General features: G+C 34.9%; 1 protein-coding gene across 1 annotated transcript in view; it reads right to left on the bottom strand.

Moving 5' to 3' along the window:
- LOC138694434 (folliculin-interacting protein 2) overlaps positions 1-19,440 on the bottom strand; it is an 84,268-nt gene extending 64,828 nt beyond the window's left edge. The window contains exons 1-5 of the mRNA XM_069818132.1: positions 19,205-19,440; positions 18,867-19,083; positions 11,681-11,853; positions 10,678-10,769; positions 6,559-6,738 (exon numbers count right to left, since the gene is read on the bottom strand). Of these exons, the coding sequence (XP_069674233.1) occupies positions 6,559-6,738; positions 10,678-10,769; positions 11,681-11,853; positions 18,867-19,083; positions 19,205-19,290 (748 nt within the window). The 5' untranslated portion in view covers positions 19,291-19,440. The remainder of the gene's footprint in view (positions 1-6,558; positions 6,739-10,677; positions 10,770-11,680; positions 11,854-18,866; positions 19,084-19,204) is intronic.
- Between the last annotated feature and the right edge of the window lie 2,864 nt (positions 19,441-22,304).

Genomic DNA, 22,304 nt, shown 5'->3' with positions numbered 1-22,304 from the left:
TGTTACTGCTGTTTTCAGTTTATTCACGACCACCTAAAACAATCAGCTTCTCACTACATCCTACTGCTGAACAAAATATGTACAAGATATCCACTGGCGATGGGTAGCTTTCAATTGCTGCATGTACTCTTATTTTTAGTGGAAAAAAAAACATGTTCACTTTTGCATGCATTGCTTGAATGCTTGAAGTTGAAAGAAAAGTTGAGCACACTTAAATGCCATCGGCCTGGCCCAGGATCGAACCCGCAACCTTGAGCATAGAAGGCCAGCGCTATACCAACTCGCCAACCAGGTCGACTATAGTTTCTATCATTCAGTTTTTCAAGAATCTGATTTCCAAAGGGTAACATGATTATGTTCACTAATCAATAGGAATAATAAAAATAGGAATGACAGAACTAGCAATAGCAGTAGTAAGAGAAGTGGCAGTAGTTTTTCAGCAATTACGCAAGCAGCAGCAGCAGAAGTAGTAGTAGTAAGAGATTATACAGCATCAAAATTCAACATGGCCGAAAACACAGCTTTATTACTTCCCTGCTGCAGGAAGTCATGCTAACAGTAGTGATAGTACGACTATAATCATGGTAGTAATATTAATAGTTGTAGAGCAGCAGCAGTAGGAATAAAGGGAGTGATTAAGCAGCACGTAACTGAACATGACACAGCAGCATGACTCACAGGATGTGGAAAGCAGTAAGTGAATGATGAAATAAAAATCTCCACTATTCTGAGAGGATAAGCAATACTAGTGAATGAGTAAGTGCATACATATAATTCGTGACTAGCATGATGTTAACGTTTGGCTGTGGGCTGCCTTAACCAGGAGTTTATATTATTTTGCCAACAGTTAATATTCTTCTATCAACAATAATGAATGACAGTCTTCTTCTATTACTTTGCTTCATTCCTAAAAAAATAACATTAGTATTCGCAATTTACCTAATGTGCTGAATGTAGAAACTAAGCCAGATCGGAATTAAACATCAGTCATAAAGGACAAATGATGACTTGAAATGCAGCATTATGACGTGACAAACTTTTCCATTGAACAGATAGTCTAAATAAGCTGCATTTACAATGAAGCTCCCCATAGTTAAATAATGAACACTCGAATATCCTTTCCATTCAGATCTCAACATTACATACTGAGGGTGTAATATATTCCATGTTGTAATACTAGATGGGAAGCGAAAGAAGAACAAGAGCTACAAGAAAATTGAAATCCCAGACATAATTTCTGTTACTTTCTCTAGTTCTTTCCTAACCATCAGGAAATTTACATAGGTCCAAATTTTAAATGTCTTAATTCTTTACTAACAAGGAAACTGTTAATGAGTTATGTCAAAACCTACTCTCAAATTGCCAACAGAGATCACTACAGCAGACACACAAATAGTGTTCACATACTAGCTGTATGGATGTGAAAACTTAATTTGAATGTTACATTAAGAAACAATGGTGCACACTTTGAGAAAGTCACCTTCATGTATGCCCAATTGGTCAAGTGACAATGTGCGCAGAGCAGTATAAGGGGATGTTCCGAAAGGAGCCCATCATAAGTTTTCTTGTGAAATCGTAACATAATCCAAGGTGTAACACTTCAAGGGAAAAAATATTTAAATGAATTAAAAGTCCCATGCTATATTTCTACTACTTTCATACTTTTATTTCAATAATCACAGAAATTTTTTAGAACAAGTTTTCAAATCTCGCAAAATACATCAGAAGAGATACAAAGGATGACGATCAACAACAGGGACACTAAAAGAAGTTTTATGCACAATTTCTGCGAATTTCTAGCTTTTCCCAATAATCATAGGAATTTTAAAGTTCTTCATTGGATTCCCAGCACATTCCAGAGCTTAACATTTCAAAGTTTAACATTTAACTTTAGAGCACATACTCATGTAGTTGTGGCTGAAGTGTAACTGTTTTCTAGAGGGCACTGTTTTTTACATTTTGGCAGTTACGTCTCGCACATCTAACCCCCATTATGTATGGAGAGCCACATCTGTCTTTGGTCAGTAGGTTCATCGAACATGGCCAGGAGGACTACGAAACTAAATCCATCGACCTTCCCCCTCTCCATCTGCCACCTGGGGGATGCCCCTGTACACCATGACAGGCCAGTGGTAATACCACGTGAAGACTTGTGGTGCTCTGGATGCAGAAAAAAACTGTAGCACAGAAGTATTAATAGCACGAATGCTAATGGCTTCATTGACAGATGCAAGATATTAATCAGCAGCAGCAGCAACAACAACATTTCAAAGCGCGAGGGGGGGAGGAGGAGGAGGAGGAGATAAAAAGAAGGAGAAGACGAAAGATAGAAACAAACAAGTTTCATGCACAATTTCAGTTACTTTCAAGTCTCTTGCAATAATCACAGAAAAACTGTAGCCAATCATAGCTGAGTCAGATCTATGCTTCGTACCAAATGGAATTACATGAATACCATTACCACTTCTATAGAACTGAAACAAAGAGACTAACATTTTAAAACCATAATAGAATTCTGTACAACACAAGAGCTGTGATGCTTATATGTCACGTTTTTCCTTTCTTATTCACTTTTTCCCTTACCTTAATTTGTATTTACCTTATATTCCGATTCCTTTTATTTATTTGTTAAGTTCTTTTCGTTTAATTATATTATATATATTAGTCAACGTTTAGTTTATCCAGATTCCGCATTTTTCCCTGTTGTTCGCTCTAGTATCCAATAGGTGGGGTATATGTTACCTACACGTTAGTAGGTAAAATCTCCGATAGCTTGCGCCTGACATTTTTCTCTTTGATTTTCTATCTTATTAAATTTGTACCCTACCTTGAGGATAGGGTGTTGATTGGCTAAATTTAAATCTTTTCCATTTTCTTTTGTAACCCCTTCCGGAAGGTTGAGACAGTGGTGAGTTGCAATCTGACCAAGGGAGGCGAGAGTTATACTTGGGACGAGCAAGAGAGCAGCAGTTAGAGTAACGGCAGTCATTGTTTGGCTGAGAGCAGTTAACTTGGTGCAGCAACAGACTCGAGTGCTGAATTTCAATCGGAGACAATGCGAGGACTTTTCACATGTGGATAATCATCTAGACAAATAGGGATTTTGTCTCGGCTACAAAAGTACTGCAGCAAGTGATGGTTGATAACGACTCCATATTCGAGCCTCGAGGGAACCAGCCCGACGTATGAGTGGTTGTTGCGTGGCAACTTTACGTTTCCTGGATGTCATTGTCAACTGGCATGAATAAAATTGGTCAGAGTATCAGGACATTTATGTGTGTAGTGTGTAGGGAAATTCAGCTACATTTCATTATTAATGAAGAATAACGAGAGATTTTGAGAATTTTAATGATTCAGAAGGAGTTAGTCATAATCATTTATTTTTCTGTTTTCTGTTTCTGTCAGGTTTTTCATAGTATACTCAGTATTACCAAGCATTTAAAGCTAGAGAGTTATTACCAAGCATTTAAAGCTAGAGAGTCTCATCCATATGTATCATTTATTTAGGTTTTCGTTCAGAAGTAATGTGGTTACTAATATTGATTTTCCCCTAAATTGTTTGGAAGTCTAGTAATTGTTAATACTGGTTCATCTTTAATTGTCTAACAGTATTATTATCAATATTCTGTTATTAGTAAATAATGAGTAATATTCATTATGTTATTTTTGAAGAGACAACCCATACCTTCCATTATCCAAGATCCTCGGACCCAAGATTTACGGGACAGGCACAGAGAGCACCCGTCACAGAGCTAAGGCATGAGAATTCAGTAAAAACCATCTCAGAAAGTGAATGCATTAGAAGATGAATTTTTGGAGATGATGATGTTGCATGCAGCTCTACTCTACAGGCCATGTACAGACCCAGAAACAAAATTTGGGCCACCTGAATTTTCCAAGTTTCAGTTACAACATACTGCGCATGCTCAATGCTTTTGTTTCTGAGTCTGTACAAAACAAAGAAGTCTAAACATGAGTTTAAAAAAAATCTGTTCAATTAAGATAATCAAAGTGGTTTGAACAGATTAGGATGATGAATAAATATAGACTGCCCAAGAAAATATTTAATTGAAAACTAAAAGAAACATTGAAAAGACGGCGATCAAGAATTTCATGTGAAAGAAAAATTAAACTGCAATAAAAAATGGAAAACTGTAAGAAAGTCTAAACTTATACCAATGCAATTTCGAATGGAGAATAAGAGAAAGTGAATGCATTACAAAATGAATTTTTGGAGACGATAATGCTGCAGCTCTACTCTATAAACCATGTACGAAACAAAAGAGAACTACAAATGACTTAACAAAGCTATCCAATTAAGGCAATTTAAATGGTTTGGACAGATTAGGATGATGGATAAATATAGACTGCCCAAGAAAATATTTAATTGGAAACTAAAAGAAACATAGAAAAGACGATAATCAAGAATTTCATGTCAAAGAAAGAAAAATTAAATTTCAATACTAAATAAACAACTGGAAGAAAGTTTAAATTTATACTAATCGAATTTTGAATGTAGAACATGGTCTTATAGCTGTAAAACTTGATTACTTAGATTTCCCCTTGTTATATCATTCATAACAATGAGTAGTCTCTAGTATCTAGCTCCAAGCACAGTGCAGATAAATAATTGTGCCCATCACCATATTTTCTACTTTATTACCCACTTCTCTCAGAGATATCTGTAGTCTCAATTGAGACAATAGCTTGCAGAGATATGCTTGCAAAGCAAAACACTTCATGAGTGAGAAAGAGCTAGTTGATGAATTTTGTCTATAGCAAGTTTATTTTACATTTTTGAAATTAATGACGTGGGGAACACTCTGATTTACTTACTCCTTGGCACATAGGACATTTATATAAATTGCATTTGCATACTAAGGATGCTTGAAAGTTAGTGAAGTTGCTTCATTCTTCAGAAGTCACACACTGGTGCCAGCAATAAGATTTTTTTCTTTCGAATTAGATTCTATGGGAAGTGACACACTTTCTACAATGCTCCATGCACTTCTCAAATGCAAACTCAGATTATTTTTTGCCACTTTCAACACAAAAGTGGAGTGGACTACTTTTCCTTTTGATCACTTTGAAACCTCATCCATCACAATTCATTTTTCACAGTTTAAAATGTTAAAAAACTGCAAGGTACTAGACTATCTTGAGGATGTTTTAAGTTGTCCTGCCGATTTCGATGATGAGTGCTTTCACTGTCACTTAAACCTTCTGTGGTGTTGGGTTATCTTGAAGCAGAAACCACATTCTTGGGGGGAGGAGGGGAAGATCTTTCCTTCCTCAGTGCGTTTTTCAAATCTCCTCTAAGGAGGGTAACGTAATATTTCTCACTGATACTTTATCCCTGGGACACCCAGTACTGCAGAATAATGGATGTGGCATCAAAGGAGAGATCAGCACACTTTCAGCATAAGAAAGATGTTGTTGTTTTCTAATGCCAGATGTTTGACAATAAAGTCATTTGACCTCTTGCATTCCAATATTTTTCAAAGATACTGTCATAGTCAGTCACTGAAGCACAGATTTTGAGGTGTTCCGAATCCATTTCTTGGTTTGAGTTGCACAATGGGCAGTTAGGGGACTGATATATTCCAATTCTATGAAGGTGTTTGGCCAAACAGGCATGGCCTGTTGCCAATCTAAATGAAGCTACAGACAATTTGCGTGGTAAATCAGAAATTAACTGTGGATTATGATGCAGAGAGTTCCATTTTTTTTCTTGAGATTGTGTTATCAAATTTTGTTTCTTGAAGTCTAAGTATGTAGATTTGATAAATCTTTTCACAGAATAATACGTAGATTTAGTAACAGGTCTGTAAGTAGCAGTGCTGCCCTTCTTTGCTAAAACATCCGCATCCTTGTTTTCCAGGATTCCACAATGGGATGGTATTCATTGAAATACAGTTTTTTTATTGAGTGTTATTAATAAAATTGAGAGAGCATTTTAGTTATTTCTGCTGTTTGAGATGAAGGTGTGTGTCTAGAGCATAAGAAAGATTGATGTGAATCTTTTTGGGTGGAGGAGAATCTGCATGTTTCCATATTAAATAATGAATACTACTGCCTTGTTCGGCAATCAAACTGTTTCACCAACTTACTTTCTTCCTGATGAGAAACTCTGGATCAATCTATGATGCTACTCTCTGATACGACAGATTCCAATTTTTATTTTCAGAACAACATATCTTTTCAAAGAATGTTTAGTGTATACCTGTTTATTGAGAGGAAGACTTTTTAACCACTTTTACCATGTAAAAAATAGTATAATACTGGTGCTCCTTTGACAGAATACCTAATTCTCTGATGACCTAAAATGGTTATACCAAAAATGGCAATACCTCGACTTTAGCAATCAAAGAAACAGCACTGACATTGCAAATGCGTGTGTACAATATTAAAAGAAAATTAACATTCTAGTTAATTCCCCACTCAACAACTAAGATCAATCCACGAATTTTTCAAATGGCCAACATAGTAGTAATAATATATGCAAGAATTTAGAAAGCGATTATTTATGTTCATCAATCCAATTTATTTTATTCTTACTTCGCCTTGAATCTGGACTGGAAGTGTAAGTACCAAGCCACCCAGAAGAACAGCCTCCTGATCCTACACTGCTGGTTGACTGCAGAGATGCATCTCCACAGAAGCCACTGTCTACTTCTAAGCTGCTGTAATGGTGTTTTGTCCTTAGCTCAATGTCCAAGGGACCACTCCCAATGCTTCCTGTAAACAAAAGCAATTCAACAGTGTCAACTGATTCCACTCTGCTCTACAGTTTTGGTATTTCATTGAAACTTAGGAAATACTTTAAACAAAAATAGCAAACAGAGAATAAAATGTCAATGAGATGTAAACTTATTTTAAACACTCTGCCAACTGAAAATTATCTTAAATATGACGCTGTCATCATCATCATCATCATCATCATCATCGAAGGACTGGATTTCTTGCATTCCAATCTGTGCTCAACAGTTGAAGTATATCCCATTCAATACCTTTTTTAACCTTCTAACATCTCTTTCCTCATCTGGGTAATATTCAAACATAATTTTCTGTAGTCTTCTGCTGTGTATTTGTTTCACACAATTTTTTTAGTTTATTTTGTTTTCTTAATTTCTTTCTATTGGTTTGTACATATTTATTTCAGTTCTTGCATCTTGCATTTCAGTTATGATATAATAAGGAAAATCCAGCAACTGCACACAGGAATTTCGTTTCCAAAGTCTCAATCTTTCTTTCTTTTAATTCTCCCTAGTGTCTACATTTCATTTGCATAAAATAATACAGAATGTTTTGAAAACAGATTCCAATAGGAGGTAGTATACATCAAAACAAGAAATGATAGTCCTACAAACATGAGTCCTAAATTTGATATCTTCTGAGAAATGAGCAAATGTTTACAATTGCTATGAATTTACATTGTAAGAGGAATATTCACTACAGCAAGTGCTTAATTTCACCTCCATTCATTGCAATGCATCTTTCGGCTCTACATATGAGGGAATCATGCATTCTTTGAAACACTCTTAGTTGTTGCCAGATCTGCTGACAGGCATTGAAGATGCACTGTCGTAGTGTATGTATATAATTTGATAGGGGCGGTATACAACATGGTCTTTAAATGTCCCCATAACCAAAATCTAGAGGATTAAAGGCAGGAGAACAAGCAGGTCAAAGTACTGGCTCTCCTCGACCAATCCACTGCCCATTTAACATTTTGTTAATTTCTCAGAAGATATTAATTTTAGAATCAATGTTACTGTTACAACAAAACATGCTGCAATTCAATAGACACAAAATTAACTCACCCAACTGGTACAGTAATAACTACTGCAGTGTAGAATCAGTTCACATACAGTAGTACGATTATGAACTTTAATGTATTGCCACCAGCTTAAACATACTCTTGATCCAAACATAAACAAAGGTAGGCTATCTAATAGGTAGTGACAAATGGCTGCATTCTGTTTCATTTGTTTCTTGCCAAAGAGCTCACAGTAAGTAGAAGATATACTGCTTTTATGGTGAACATTTTGCTGATTTCTTACAAGATATTAATTTTTGGATACATATTTGTGGGACTTTTATTTCTTGCTTTGATGCATACTACCTCCTCTCGAAATATTGAAACCTTTTTTTTTTCAGAACACCCTGTATATGAAATATAATTGTTTTATGAAATTTAGATTATATCTGGAATACCACATGTTCTCATAGTTTGACATAAAACCCGACAATTTTCTAAAGCTGTGTGACACAGTAAAAAAAAAGAGAAGTGCATGGAAAAGCAAGAATTGGCACACTTACATTTTATAAAAATGATCGCTGTATGCTTACTATATAATAGAATACTTTTCACATAAAAAAAGAACGAAAATTACAGATATGTGACTTTTTCAAGGAATAAATGGATACAGAATGAAGGTACAAGGGATGAACTAAACATTTTTAATTAATATATTTAAAAAAAAATATTTGATTACCTACTAAAAGAGCATGATCACATTGAGAGAATGAAATCCAGACAATACCTGAAGTTATTTTGTCAGTATTGTAGCAGTCTTTTTCATTTTCCCTGCCATCATTTCTATTTTTTTTCTCTTGAAGGTACTGATAGCCCTTACCCTGTTTCTTTTTCTCCAGTTTTAGGGATTAGCAGCAGAGATCCGATATGTTATGCTATATTATGTATCAGTGTATGTGCTTATGTTATGCTGAATCATGTACGCAGTATTTGTCTGGTATCCTCTTTGCCTTTTAAATCAATTATCATTATTGTTCATACTGAATGTACCCTATTCATTCCATTCGATTTTTGATATCGATTATGTCTGTTACATGTTAGGATTTATTTGTTGCCCTATCTTAAGACTAGAACTTTGAATTTTCCATTACATGAGTCTAAGCCGAAGCCCGTGCTTGGTAACAGGAAGTCACACCGGAGCTTTCAAGTAAAGATCATCAGAGTTACGATGGAGTTTATGGGCTCTGACTATGGAGCCTTCGAGCAGAAGAGATCTCATGGGGTTATAAAATGATAGCAGAACAGCGTAGATGAAGCAAGGGTGACGAAGTAACACTTGGACAGGAGAGATGTGACGTAGTTCTTTCTGCTGGATTTGATTCTCGGACTTTGCTGTTTGTATTGTCTGTTGGGATTAAAAGATCTCGCGCTTGTTTGGTGTACGTGCCTTGTGTATGGTGGGTGCAGTAAAGAAGCTGATCTTCTTTCCTTGGATTGTATTTATTCATTGCATTTGTCTTGACTGTTAAGGCCATTTGCCTACAGCTGCAGAGAATGTTTTCGATATGTTGTTATACAGGACTTCTACAAAAGACATTTCTGGTTTCGAACACATGTAATTTACGTTCTATCAATCTGAGGCATATGAAAATAGTACCAATGGAAAGAAAAATTCAAAAAGTTTAGTTCCTTACCTTAAAGATGTTCAAAGTGTCCCCCCCCCCCCCCCCTGGTAACACGGCACACATCAATTCTATAGTCAAGTTCCACGTAGGGACGCGGATTTTCCGACCCCCAGATTCTGAGGTTATGTCTGTTCACCTTACGAGAAAGATGAAAAGTAGCTTTGTCAGAAAATACCATGGAACGAATAAATCCATCATTATTTTCGATTAAAGACTGCATACTTAAGCAGAAATTTCTTCGTAGCACTTTGTCCTCTGATTTTAGGGCTGCAGCAACTGTAGTCAGCATGGATGAAATCGAAACTGCTTGCGAAGAATCTTACCTTAAAATCAGTGTACTATTTATGGATTGTAGGACCACTGGGTGGATATACACCAAATTTGTTTGGTAATGCCGTTGCACATCCGATTGGTTCACATAAAATCAAGCACACAAAAAGCTTTTCTGTCCTCTATAGCAGCTATTTAGGCTCAAAAATGAACAAATTTGTTTATACGCGCTATTATGAGGCAGTGTTACCAACTAGGAAAACAATGTTGCCACAACTAAACTTTTTGAGTTTCTCTTTCCATTTGTGTTATTTTCATGCACCTCAGATTCATAGAACATAAATTACATGTGTTCGAAACCGGAAAGGTCTTTTGTAGGAGCCCTGTATATCTCCATTTTATATTTCGTAGTTCTCCATGATGACTATTTAGATTTAGTCTTTGAGATCACAATCATTGACTTGGTTTTATACAGTACTTTACGTACTGTTAAATTTTTGTTATCCCTTGAGAATTATTCAGTTCATTGTTATATTGTTATTTTCATTTACATATATCTATAGACTATTGTTCTTTATCACTATCTTATTATGTTTTATTATAACGTGGTACTCTAAATTGAAATATATGTTGACCTATCACTTTGAATCATTAGTGATTATCAGTTAACGACTTTTCCAACCAGTCTACTACTCCTCACCATTACATTTCCAAATTCCTGTTGGGATCCGGGATCCAGGATCCACATTTGCCATAGTATAAAGCTACATAGTGCCATGAAAAGATGAATTTAAGTACTAAAGCAAACAATTTTTAACATCTTTCTTGAAGGTGGAATGGTCTGCTAAGACTAAATGTACAATAATTGATGATGGTTAGAACTTACAACCCTAAAAAACTGGTCATATCAACATAATAAACCAATAGGTGAACTAATCATTTAAATTTGAATATAGAACTCACCTTGTCTTGTATCTGGGCAGCTGCCTTGAGAAGTGAAATAATCACTCATTGAGTTGATTGAGCTGCCACAGGAATCTTCTAGGCTGCGATCACTGAAACAAAGGCAAATACAGTTTCAAAAGCAAGAAGCATTGATGCTGTCCCCCCATAACTTGATACTTGTTTTTAATTTATTTAATTTCCTTTTCTTATAATAACCAATCACTATATCAGAGGACGATCTGCAAAGGAAAATATTCACTTTAAAATTTTATTTCAGAGGAATCTGAAATGAAGATATCAATGAAAAAATTCAAGGCAATTGAATTTTGGGATTCACAATTAAAAAAAAAATAATTACAGTAAACAAAAAAAAAAAAAAAACATGTAAGGTACTACTACAGAATTTTTTTCGATACTTTGCCTACGATGTATCATATAATGAAAAAAAAAATCGTAAAAAGAGTCACAAAAAAACTTAAAGAATAATGAACAATAATTTTAAGATCTTGGTTTGATAGCACTGGCTGTTACCAGTATGCTGTATGACAGCAGAATTTATATTAGGGAAAGTCTAAAGGAAATTTCTGATGAAAATAGCAGGACACATTTTGTCACCAAGTAAGAAATGAGAAAATTCCCAGAAGAATTGAAAGTTAAACCAGTCACTGATAAAATCAAAAGATAAGTACACGTACACAAGCACGTGCACATAGCCTACTTGCACACTAATGGATAACACACAATTGAAAACTAACAAAAAATAAATATAAAAACAACAAACATTATTATTATTAATAATAATAATAATAATAGTAATAATAATAATAATAATAATAATAATAATAATAATAATAATAACAAAAACAATAACAGATCATAAACCAAAAGGTTAAAGGCGAAGAGACTTTCGTAAAGACTACTTAATGGGATGTTGATCCTTACCAGAAGATTCATATTTTTTTAAAAGTTAAATTACTAACCATAATTTACTTTGTGGGCAAACAACATATAAAATATTTACCTCACTCCTCTACTGCGTGACCCTGTTACAGGTGAATGGAACACTTTTGTACACATGAGTCGTGATGGTGATTTCATACTATGAACCTTGAATACAGTTCCTTGAAATGCCATCGCAACAGAGCCAAATATCATTTCACCCAACACTGTTACATCTGAATTTGGTCTCATATACTGTAACATACAAAACAGGGTGTTGTTCACTAAAAGTGGCAGAAACTATTACTCATACATTTTTATAACACCAGGAACTCTCATCACAAATGTCACTGGTCATATCCTCTCACATGGCTGCTCTCATGTATAGTGATGGTTCTGACTTAACTTTATGAATGAAAATGTAAAATACATATCTATTATTGGTACTTGTAGTATGGTTATCTGCCTATATCCATGAATCTTCAGAACGTTTTCAAAAACTGATGGAATTTTTAATGAAGTGGACTTTCAGTTTGAGAGAGGAACAGAAGTTAAGGGTCTTTGAGAATAAGGTCTTAGGAAAATATTTGGGGCTAACAGGGATGAAGTTACAGAAGAATGGAGAAAGTTACACAATGCAGAACTTGTTGCATTGTATTCTTCACCTGACATAATTAGGAATATTAAATCCAGACGTTTGAGATGGACAGGGCATGTAGCATGTATGGGTGAATCCAGAAACACATATAGTGTGTTAGTTGAGAGACCGGAGAGAAACAGACCTTTGGGGATGTAGATGGGGGAAAAATATTAAAATAGATTTGAGGGAGGTGGAATATAATTGTAGAGACTGGATTAATCTTGCTCAGATGGTGGGCTTATATGAGGATACCAATGAACCTCCGGGTTCCTTAAAAACCATAAGTAAGTAGTAAGTTATATGAATCTCTCTATTTTAAGAAGGTGTTAAACTTTTAAACATTTCTACTTGTGAGACTAAATGGTTTCCAATTGAGCATCAATTTCGTATAACTTTTCCCCAATTAAGACACACTATTTCCGTTTCTATTATTTTTATCTGATACAAACACAATCGCATTGCACTTCAATATTAACTGATATATTGTTAGGAACTGGAGAATTTAATGGCTTCCTACACAATTTTTTGCGACTCTTCACAAATTAAAATCACTTGACGAAAGTCTCCTAGGCCTACATAAAAAATATATTTGTTGACGACTATATTTGATTTTAATATACTGCTTCACGATTAGGCCTATTTTCTCTCTCTCTCTCTCTGATGTTACAGCCTATCAAGAGCCACTGTCTGCCTACTGCCTAACTATTGAGGACCAGTCTTTCCTGTCCAGAGTTCGTTTTCTCCAATGCCTTATTCCCAATGCCTCTTTAATAGTAGGCCTATTTTTTAAAATTGGGAAAACCTCAGTAAAAAATCCAATTAGGTAGGCCTATTTAACCCCAGCAGGATTCGAATCCATGTCCCAGTTAAGGCCTCGGAGTACAAATTCCACATGCTACCCTTAAACCCTGGTAGTCGCCTTGAGTAGCCTAAATTAGTTTGGTCTTGCAATCAACTGATTTGTGCTACTAGAATATAACAAAATAAAGAACAAAAAAATTCCTTCTTCACATTTGCTCATGTGGCTTCTACAGTCAGATAGTAGATGGCTACAAAGAAAAAAAATTATACTACAACAACATTAACAAATAGTAATACTGAAAAGAAAACTAGATATACATTAACTCCGAAGAGGTATAATTATTTCCAAGTAGAAAAAGAAAATATACCGTATAACATTAACCTTGACTTCTGCATATCCCACAGGAGCAAAAGATGCCAACAAAATGCTTCCACCACATACTATTTTTAAAATGGATAATTAACTTAATTGTGATCAAAATTTTCCAGCCTTTCTCAACTCAATTTTACATTTCTCTGCTATCCTGTTTTCACTTCCCTGTTTTCCCTTGCTTGGTATGTTCTGTATCATGGATAATTATAGAATACATATAACTGTCTGTTGCTGCATTTCAAAACAGATGTCACTGTTCAAGACTTTATCGAGTTTGATCTAAGATAAATCTGATGTGGCTTGTGATGGACAAAGTACCGTAAAATGGGGTGAAGAGGGACGAAGTTTTATTATTTTTTATTTCTTTGTGTCAAAGATTAAATATAATAAGAGTGTTTATGTTTTCATTCATAATGAGTGAACAAATAAACATTCTTATTATTATATTTACTCTTTGACACAAAGAAATAAAAAATAATAAACTTCGTCCCTATTCACCCTCTACATCCCTATTCATCCCATGTTATGGTAGTCATTCGATAAGTTCCCCCCCCCCCCCCCAGACTATTTTGATTTCACATAATTTTCTCGTTCTATTGTTGATGGGTTACTGCTGTAGCTCTACTAACAACTCATTATCTTCGGTTGCCAAGGTACATAAAGAAAGTGATTAAAATGATCACCAGAGCTTTAATGGATAATGAGTAATGACTTTTACTGTAAAGGTAATATAAACCCTAAGCATGTATTCCTTTCACAGGAAATTAAGTTGAAGCGTCTTGTATCATAAATCGGTAATAAATTCCAGAATTCAGCATCTGAATGAGAAGGTTCAACATTAATATTACCAGCTGTTTCTCATTCACAACAGAATTCGCCTCTGCTAACATTCTCACCAACGATATTATCAAAAGTGTGCAATGAATACCATGTTTTAGGTGACCTCTATCTCAGAAATGGAATTCTTTACATTGTAAGACTGTTCAGGACATAGGCGGAGAGAAAACAGTTTCCTTGGGGGGGGGGGGGGGGGGCAAAGCAAAACCATAGAATCCCAATATAACGAGATTATGGGGGACATCATATATCTCCTCGCATTATAGCTTGACCTTGGTGCAGTATATCGGAATATGATCATTTAATAAAGGTATTTTAATAAAGTAAAATTGTAACAAAATATACAGACAATTTTACTTTTTTTTCCCCTCATATATGGACTGCAGCCTGAGGCTTATTGTGCTTACCACTCCTATTCTGTGAATGGTTGGGTAACTCAATGGCTGTGCTCTTGTACAACTACAGCACGTCGCACCATGAACTTAACCTGGCTATTGTATGGATATGTGAGTTAATGATGGTGAAATGAGTCTGAGGTCCAACACCGAAAATTACTTAACAATTCTGCTTCAATTGGTTGAGGAAAAACTTTATTTGTTTTTCTAAAAAAAGCAAGATATATGAAATGTAAGTTCTAATTATTATTTTATTTAATCACCTCTTTAAGTTTACACATTATACAGGGATCACTTTTCTTTTTTCTGCATTGTTGTGCAGTATGTTACTCATATTTCTCCAAGTGGCTGCTTGAACACCTGCAGAATTCTAACACATCAGTACAGGCTGTTACAAAAAAAACGTTATAGTGATTCCATTCCTCAAATGAGGTATAGAAATTCTTATACATTCAGAAATTTAAAATAAATATTATAGTCCAGGCACATGGTATGAAGACATTAATTCGTCAATTTAAACACAGAAACTTGATCAGAAACAAAAGCAAGAAAAATCTTTTGAATTCAATATTTTCTAACGTTAATAGAAAAACAAATACTTCAGACAAGTTTGGGGGTGGAGTGCCCAGCCATGCCCCCTCTACCCCATAACTCCGCCTATGCTGACAACCATATATGAAGGATTGATAACTAATAACAAACTACATATTTACCACATTTCAAATCAGTAGTGAATGTATATTTCAACACCCAGTAATAAAATATTAATTTATCAGCTACAATTTTCGGGTGCTCGTGTAAAGGGTTAAACTGGAATAAGTACAAATTTGAACTATCCACAATTACTTTTCTCTTGTGATAAAGGGGTTAAGTCATTCATTCATCTATGCTGCAGTTACAGTGCTCCATATTTTGTGACAAAGGGGTTTTGTTTAATACCAAAGGAGAGAAGTTTACATACCTTACAATTTGACTTAACCCTCTTTACATGAGCACCCGCGAATTTACCCATCGTTTGATCTACATCAGATATACTCATGGCAGGTATATCACCCAGAGCAGTAGATGGGTAAGCGCAAAATACCTGTTGTAAATGTGAACAGACAGTGTTGCGCACTGAAACCTATTGTAAAAAACAGTAACATCGTTGGCAGTTTATAAAATGGATAGGTCCACGATATTTAGAATAGAATACTGTAAATACCATGGATAGGTAACTTACTGATATGGTAGAGAAAAAAAAAAGTACATACCGACAATACATTTAAAAGAACTCAAGATTCCCAATGGGAGCAACAATTTCTTTTTGTTCAAATTGGCGAACATGCCAAATGCTTAGTATGTGGACACACTAGACCTATTATAGCAAAAAAAAAAATATTTCCCTGCTTATTGCAAAACTCAGAAAACAAAATATACAAGAAAATACATAAAGTAAAATCATATCCAAAGGATTTGTAAATTTGAAACTTTACGAAGTAAAAGTGGCCAATAGATATTTACTGTCGAAGTGTCTACTAATCTACATTTTTGTTGAACTGAGTGATGTGTGGAATTTAAAAGTCCAAGACTATTTTTGTTTATTATATTATACATGCAGTAAGTAGTTCATATGAGTTATCTCATCTACACGCATGTACACAATTTAACTTGGCCACAAATCCATACTGAAGTGCCACAGTGTGAACTGCACACTTGCTCAGCTGTATTTACATCCTCTTTAGAAAAATGTGAGTGAACTGCAGTCATTAAGTAGGCTACGTATATATTATAAGTAACTGCAAAATTTAAAATAGACCAATATCAAAGAGCAGAAAATTAATTACATGTACACGGACTACATATGCTAAACATACACTAAAAGGATATTGTACAAATAACTTACACATATTTACGCAAGAAAATAATTTGAATTTATAGATATGTGGGCATTATAATACTGTATGATACAAGAGCATTACGTTACCTATTACTGGTCTTTATGTTTGTTGTATAACATTAGTATAGTAACATAATACGCCTCATTTTTAACTACCCTTATAACAGAAAATTTATTTTATAGCACTGCTGAGCAAGAATGAGTGCGTCCTTGCACATGCACCTGCACCCACACATACACAACACGCACATCAGAAATTTTTCATTTTAAAAGTCTATAGCCTATGAAAAAGGATAATGATACTGATATTACGTAATGACATCAGCCCATAGTCCATTTTAACTTATCTCGTCTCATGGCCTACATAAGTATGTCAATTTATTTAGGTTGAACAAGTAATTTAATTAAAATTGATAAAATTATAACAATGAATGAAATACAATATAGGCCTATTTTATAATGGCCTACCATTTACTTATGAAACACAAATTGAATGTTCAGTATCTTCACGCTACTGTAAACGAATTGTTCACAATTTTATCACTGAAACAACACGTTTAACTTCTTAGTGTATTAATATTATATGGAATGTTAACTACATTAACGCATTGATTATTATTGCACAAAACGTACTTCAGAAGCAAAATGTAAAAATGAGTATTGGTTCAAATGAGTCGCCAGGTATGGCATGTTTCTCACTTCATTTACTAGGTGGCTCCTAACTCAGAGTAGTAGGGACGGCAACACTGCAAACAAAATATATTAGGTGTGTAGTATTATGTGAGAGGTTCGGTTAGGTTAGGTTAGATTGGGTGTGTAGTATTATGTGAGTGGTTAGGTTAGGTTAGATTAGGTATGTAGTATTATGTGAGCGGCTAGGTTAGTTAGATTAGGTATGTACTGTAGTATTATGTGAGAGGTTAGGTTCATATCACATCCCGCGCACGCCATTCTCCACAGTTGGTGACACTGAAAATCCCATCATTCCCTTCCTCATATTACGTCACATTAAGGAAATATGGCGATCTTCTTATTCACGCACAACGAATTTCGTATATTAGTAAGGTAGCCTATATATATTTGGAGTAGGTATACAGTTCTCCTACTGATCACATCCAATTTCCACTACCTACTCCATACTATAAATCCTTGCGATTTTCAAGGTATTTTAGGAATGTTTTCTAGTGGTGCATACATATTGAACCTTTACCTACAATTTTATATAGTTATTCAACACGTGTCGCAACATCACTCACTAGTGGTGCCACAAGTACCATGAAGGTCGTGTCCAACAATAAGTCAAATTTTCTTTCTCAATAAGAGTTAAAAATATTGGGAGATTTATTTTAGTCTAATTTGACATTAAAGTTACAAACTTGTAATTTAAATTTAAAAAAATTCTCTCGTGCATATTTGTAAGGATTTCGAGCGCAATTAATGAGACAAGCCAATAGGCCTATATAACAGGTAGGTCTACATAGGCTATACACATGTCAAACACAGAATGTAGGCCTACTATGCTCTATAGTTCAGGCCTAAGTTATATATTAAATGATAGCCTACAGTCTTCACAACTTAATGCAATAAAATACAGCATTATAAACAAATCTAGCTAATAAGACATTATGATCATAAAAAAATTAGAATGAAGTGATATTAAGTTCATTATTATTAAGGATTTACGAATATAGGCCTAGCTTAAAGTAGGCCGAGCCTATAGGCTATGAGAAGACTGGAATTTGTAAATTGTTAGGAAAACGTAGAAGCATAGTTCAGATGTATGAATAAAAGATAATTTCCTTTTACTTCAAAAATAGCCTACATTCGCAATAAATAGGCCTATCTAGGTAAATATAGGCTAAATTAGTGGCAAATGGCAATGGCACATTTTATCTAACAGATCAGAATTAGGTTAAAGTTGAAATGCAACATATGAAAGCAGTGTCACTGAGTAGGAGAAGAAGAGGCATTTAGTACAGAAAATAGTTACTTTCAAAATATGATGTAGGCCTATGCTAATTTTCATCCTAGTTTTTAAAATCCGTTAAGAGGCCGTACAATCATCAAAACTTCCATACCTACATTAGGCTAATCAGAGTTACAAAAGATGAAGCCAGAGTGTAGAATGAATAGCCTATTAAGAGAAATAATCTGAGTAATAATGATTCCATAAAATATGTGCACAATGTACTGTAGGCTTATCCAAAAACATGAAAAATCTATCCATTCAAAGCATATAATTTGTAAAACATTTTATTTAAAGCAGTCGCGAAGTGATGAAAGAGATTACAATTTATAAATTTACCTGTTCATTTCATATTTAGGCCTATACATGTTTCATACCTGGTAACCATATCCATTTGTAACTTCAACAAATGCATCTGTCTTTTTATTCTCAGACTTCTGTCTTGACCCAAATTTAAGTTTGCTGCAAGGTTGATTTTCTAGGGATACTTTTTGAACAGCATTTGAATCGAATAATAATTTACGTCCTCTCCAGTCACATTCTCTAAATAGAAGGACTCTTACTTGTTCTTTACTGAAGTTGAATGGCTTCCAACTAAAAAGCAAAAAACAGAAATTGAAAGTACAATCAATCACTCTTGTTTTCAAAAATAAATTAGACACGTTAAGCATAATACTACTGTAAATATTGCACGTTAATAAAAATATTTAGGTACCTTTCTGTTTCATTTCTACCAAATGGAACATAACCTTGCTTGTGACTTTTCTTTCTTGACGGGAACAACCTGTTCAATAATGCCATATTTTTTGTAATCTTCCGTCCTAATTCTTGCTCGATTCGGTCACATCTTCTAGCCACCAATTCGTATAGCAGAAAGTTCTATATTTACTTGCAACTTGGAACTGTAAATAAAAGTCACGTGCTTAACTTTCACAAGTCAAGTCATATGATTATTTGGTCACCTGCTTACTCGAGCCAAAGCCCACAACAACAACGTAACTTCCGGAAATTTAATCTGAACATGTGGTAATAACGTTTCTCGTAAGATGTCACTACCGCCATAAAATTAGATTTTACAAGAGATTGTGAGTAGGTCTCGTGAGCTCAGTAAGCTCAGTTATAGCAGTTTACTTTGTCACGTTCGACAGACTTCATTACAAAGCGACAGAGATCGTCTGTAATGTAGGCTATGTTTTTCTGTGTGTAATCTGTGGCTATTAGTCTGTGAGAAATACAATGCGTAATGAGCAGGGCTCGATATGGAAGTTAAGTTTTAACGAACCGAAACATTCTGTTATTTTCCTGGACATGGTGGTTTTGAAATACTGTACTTATAGGCCTATACACTTCAATTAATATAAAAATTTCAGGCACAATAATGTCTTCGGAAATTGTAATTCATTTATCAAGCACAACTGTATGCGTAGAGGAAGGCACAAAACAGGATAGATTTGAGAATGCTGAATTTGCAGTGAAAAAGACTTATCTTTGGGCAGAACACTACGAATTGTCACTTCATTCAGCAAAAATTGAATTAAATGCACACATTTTTAATAATTTACTTCGACGCGTATATTAGGGCTATTACTAGCAAAGGAGATTGATTTCCGGCCCTATAATTACGACTGAAACCTTTATTTCACAAAGTCTTTAAAATGGACAGTCGGGTCGCAGTTTAAACAATAAGAAATTCGACTCACTGCCTAACAGTGGCCTATGAAACACATCTGATCATTAGCTCGATATGGAATGATGAAGTGTCACTGAATTCCGGTCCTTTTAATATCATTAACGCCGCGCTATTGTTCAGAATCTCAACACCAATACATAATGAGATATCAAAGGTAGTGCAAGAGTATTATAAATTAGCGAAAGCATACGAACGCTGCTATAATACAATAAAGCATTGCCGACATTGTTATTATTAGTATTTTTAACACTTTAACTCATGCTTAATTTTATTGACAAATGCATGAAATATTATATATATATATATATATATATATGAGGGGGTTAGAAGCCAAGTGCACTTAAATTATAGTTGAGAAAATGTGGTTGAAAGTAGTTAAGTCTTCGTAAATTCAATGAATTTTTTTTATTTCAATTCTAGTGTGTGATGTTGTTAAAAGATGTATCCCTTTGCCACTAAAATTTTAAATGCTTTAGCTTGCCTTGGATGCGCTTTTTTTTTAATTCGGCCACAGAATTTATTTATTTATTTAAATTTAAATATACAGAATAAATAATATAATTACAAACAAACAAGAGAAATAGAAATAAAATAATACAAACAACATAAAACAGGAGCTACAGTAGTATTAACAAAATTTGAGACCGAATGAGCAGCGCTCGAAACTCATGTTCTTAGAAATGTCACTTGTATCCTTGGCTTCTCACCCTCTCATATCTTCTTTCTTTCTTACACTGTTTAACCTCCCTTTTCTCCGACTTATATGCCATTAAGGGTAGAGGAGGGAGATTCTTCACATCGTACGATAGACATCCCACAAAGCGGGCCTCCTTGGATTTCTTTTTTTTAAATTATGGTTTCTTTAACGACGCTCGCAACTGCAGAGGTTATATCAGCGTCGCTGGTGTGCCGGAATTTTGTCCCGCAGGAGTTCTTTTACATGCCAGTAAATCTACTGACATGAGCCTGTCGCATTTAAACAGGCCTCGACTGGGATCGAACCCGCAACCTCGAGCATAAAAGGCCAGCGCTACACCAACACGCTACCGAGGGCGACGCCTCCGTGGATATGGGATCGACATGACACAGGACCACCGCAGAGACATCCCAGGACAATCACAAGACAACGAACAAATACCCAGTCCCGTGGACGAAAGATAATGAAATATCATTATATAATTAATACTAAATTAAAACGAACCGGAATGGACCATAACCATTTCTTTCGAGACAGACCGGAAAGGTTTCTAAAATTCACGATTCGGTCCATTCTGGTCCATTTCGAATCCTGGTATTGAGCAAAGTCCGAACAAGAGGAGTGGAGGATGGAGTTTGGGATTTAAATACCTAAATAAAGCAAAATAAAACAGTTTCCGCAAACATATGTAATAATATAATGAACAATTTTATTTACATATCAGTAATCAAACAGTAGCCTATAAAGGCACAGGACCTGTAAAACAGTTAACGTCGTTTAAGTTAAACGTAGGATTTTTCGTTAATGTAAGAGAAATGTAGATGCAAGCAAAAATGGGTTAATATTCAGCACATCACCGCCACTTTGTAGCACTACTATAATTATAATGTACTTTTGGTCCAGTGAAAATACTCGTCTTTTATGAAAACACTCATATTTTTTTCCCTTGCTAAAAGTACAATATGGCGTTGCTCCGAAGTTGTGGAGATGTGTTGAATATTTAATAAAGAAAAGTCAATAATATCATATTGAGTACAAGAAAATACTCATAAGGTCTTAAGACAGCATACAAGGTTAGATTCATCTCATTTCCAGTTAGATTTGTCTCGCTGCTGCCATTAAGAGAATCGATAGATTTTGGTGTTATATTTTCCATACAAATACATACAAATAATATATTTTTAATTGGGTTATTTTACGACGCTGTATCAACATCTAGGTTATTTAGCGTCTGAATGATATGAAGGTGATAATGCCGGTGAAATGAGTCCGGAGTCCAGCACCGAAAGTTACCCAGCATTTGCTCGTATTGGGTTGAGGGAAAACCCCGGAAAAAACCCCAACCGGGATTCGAACCCGGGCCACCTGGTTTCGCAGCCAGACGCGCTGACCGTTACTCCACAGGTGTGGACTATAATATAATACATA

Source organism: Periplaneta americana, chromosome 2 (genome assembly GCF_040183065.1).
Source record: "Periplaneta americana isolate PAMFEO1 chromosome 2, P.americana_PAMFEO1_priV1, whole genome shotgun sequence".
Taxonomy (NCBI): Eukaryota; Metazoa; Arthropoda; class Insecta; order Blattodea; family Blattidae; genus Periplaneta; species Periplaneta americana.
The sequence above is the reverse complement of the archived record's forward strand: the minus strand, read 5'-3'. Positions and strand labels throughout refer to the sequence as shown.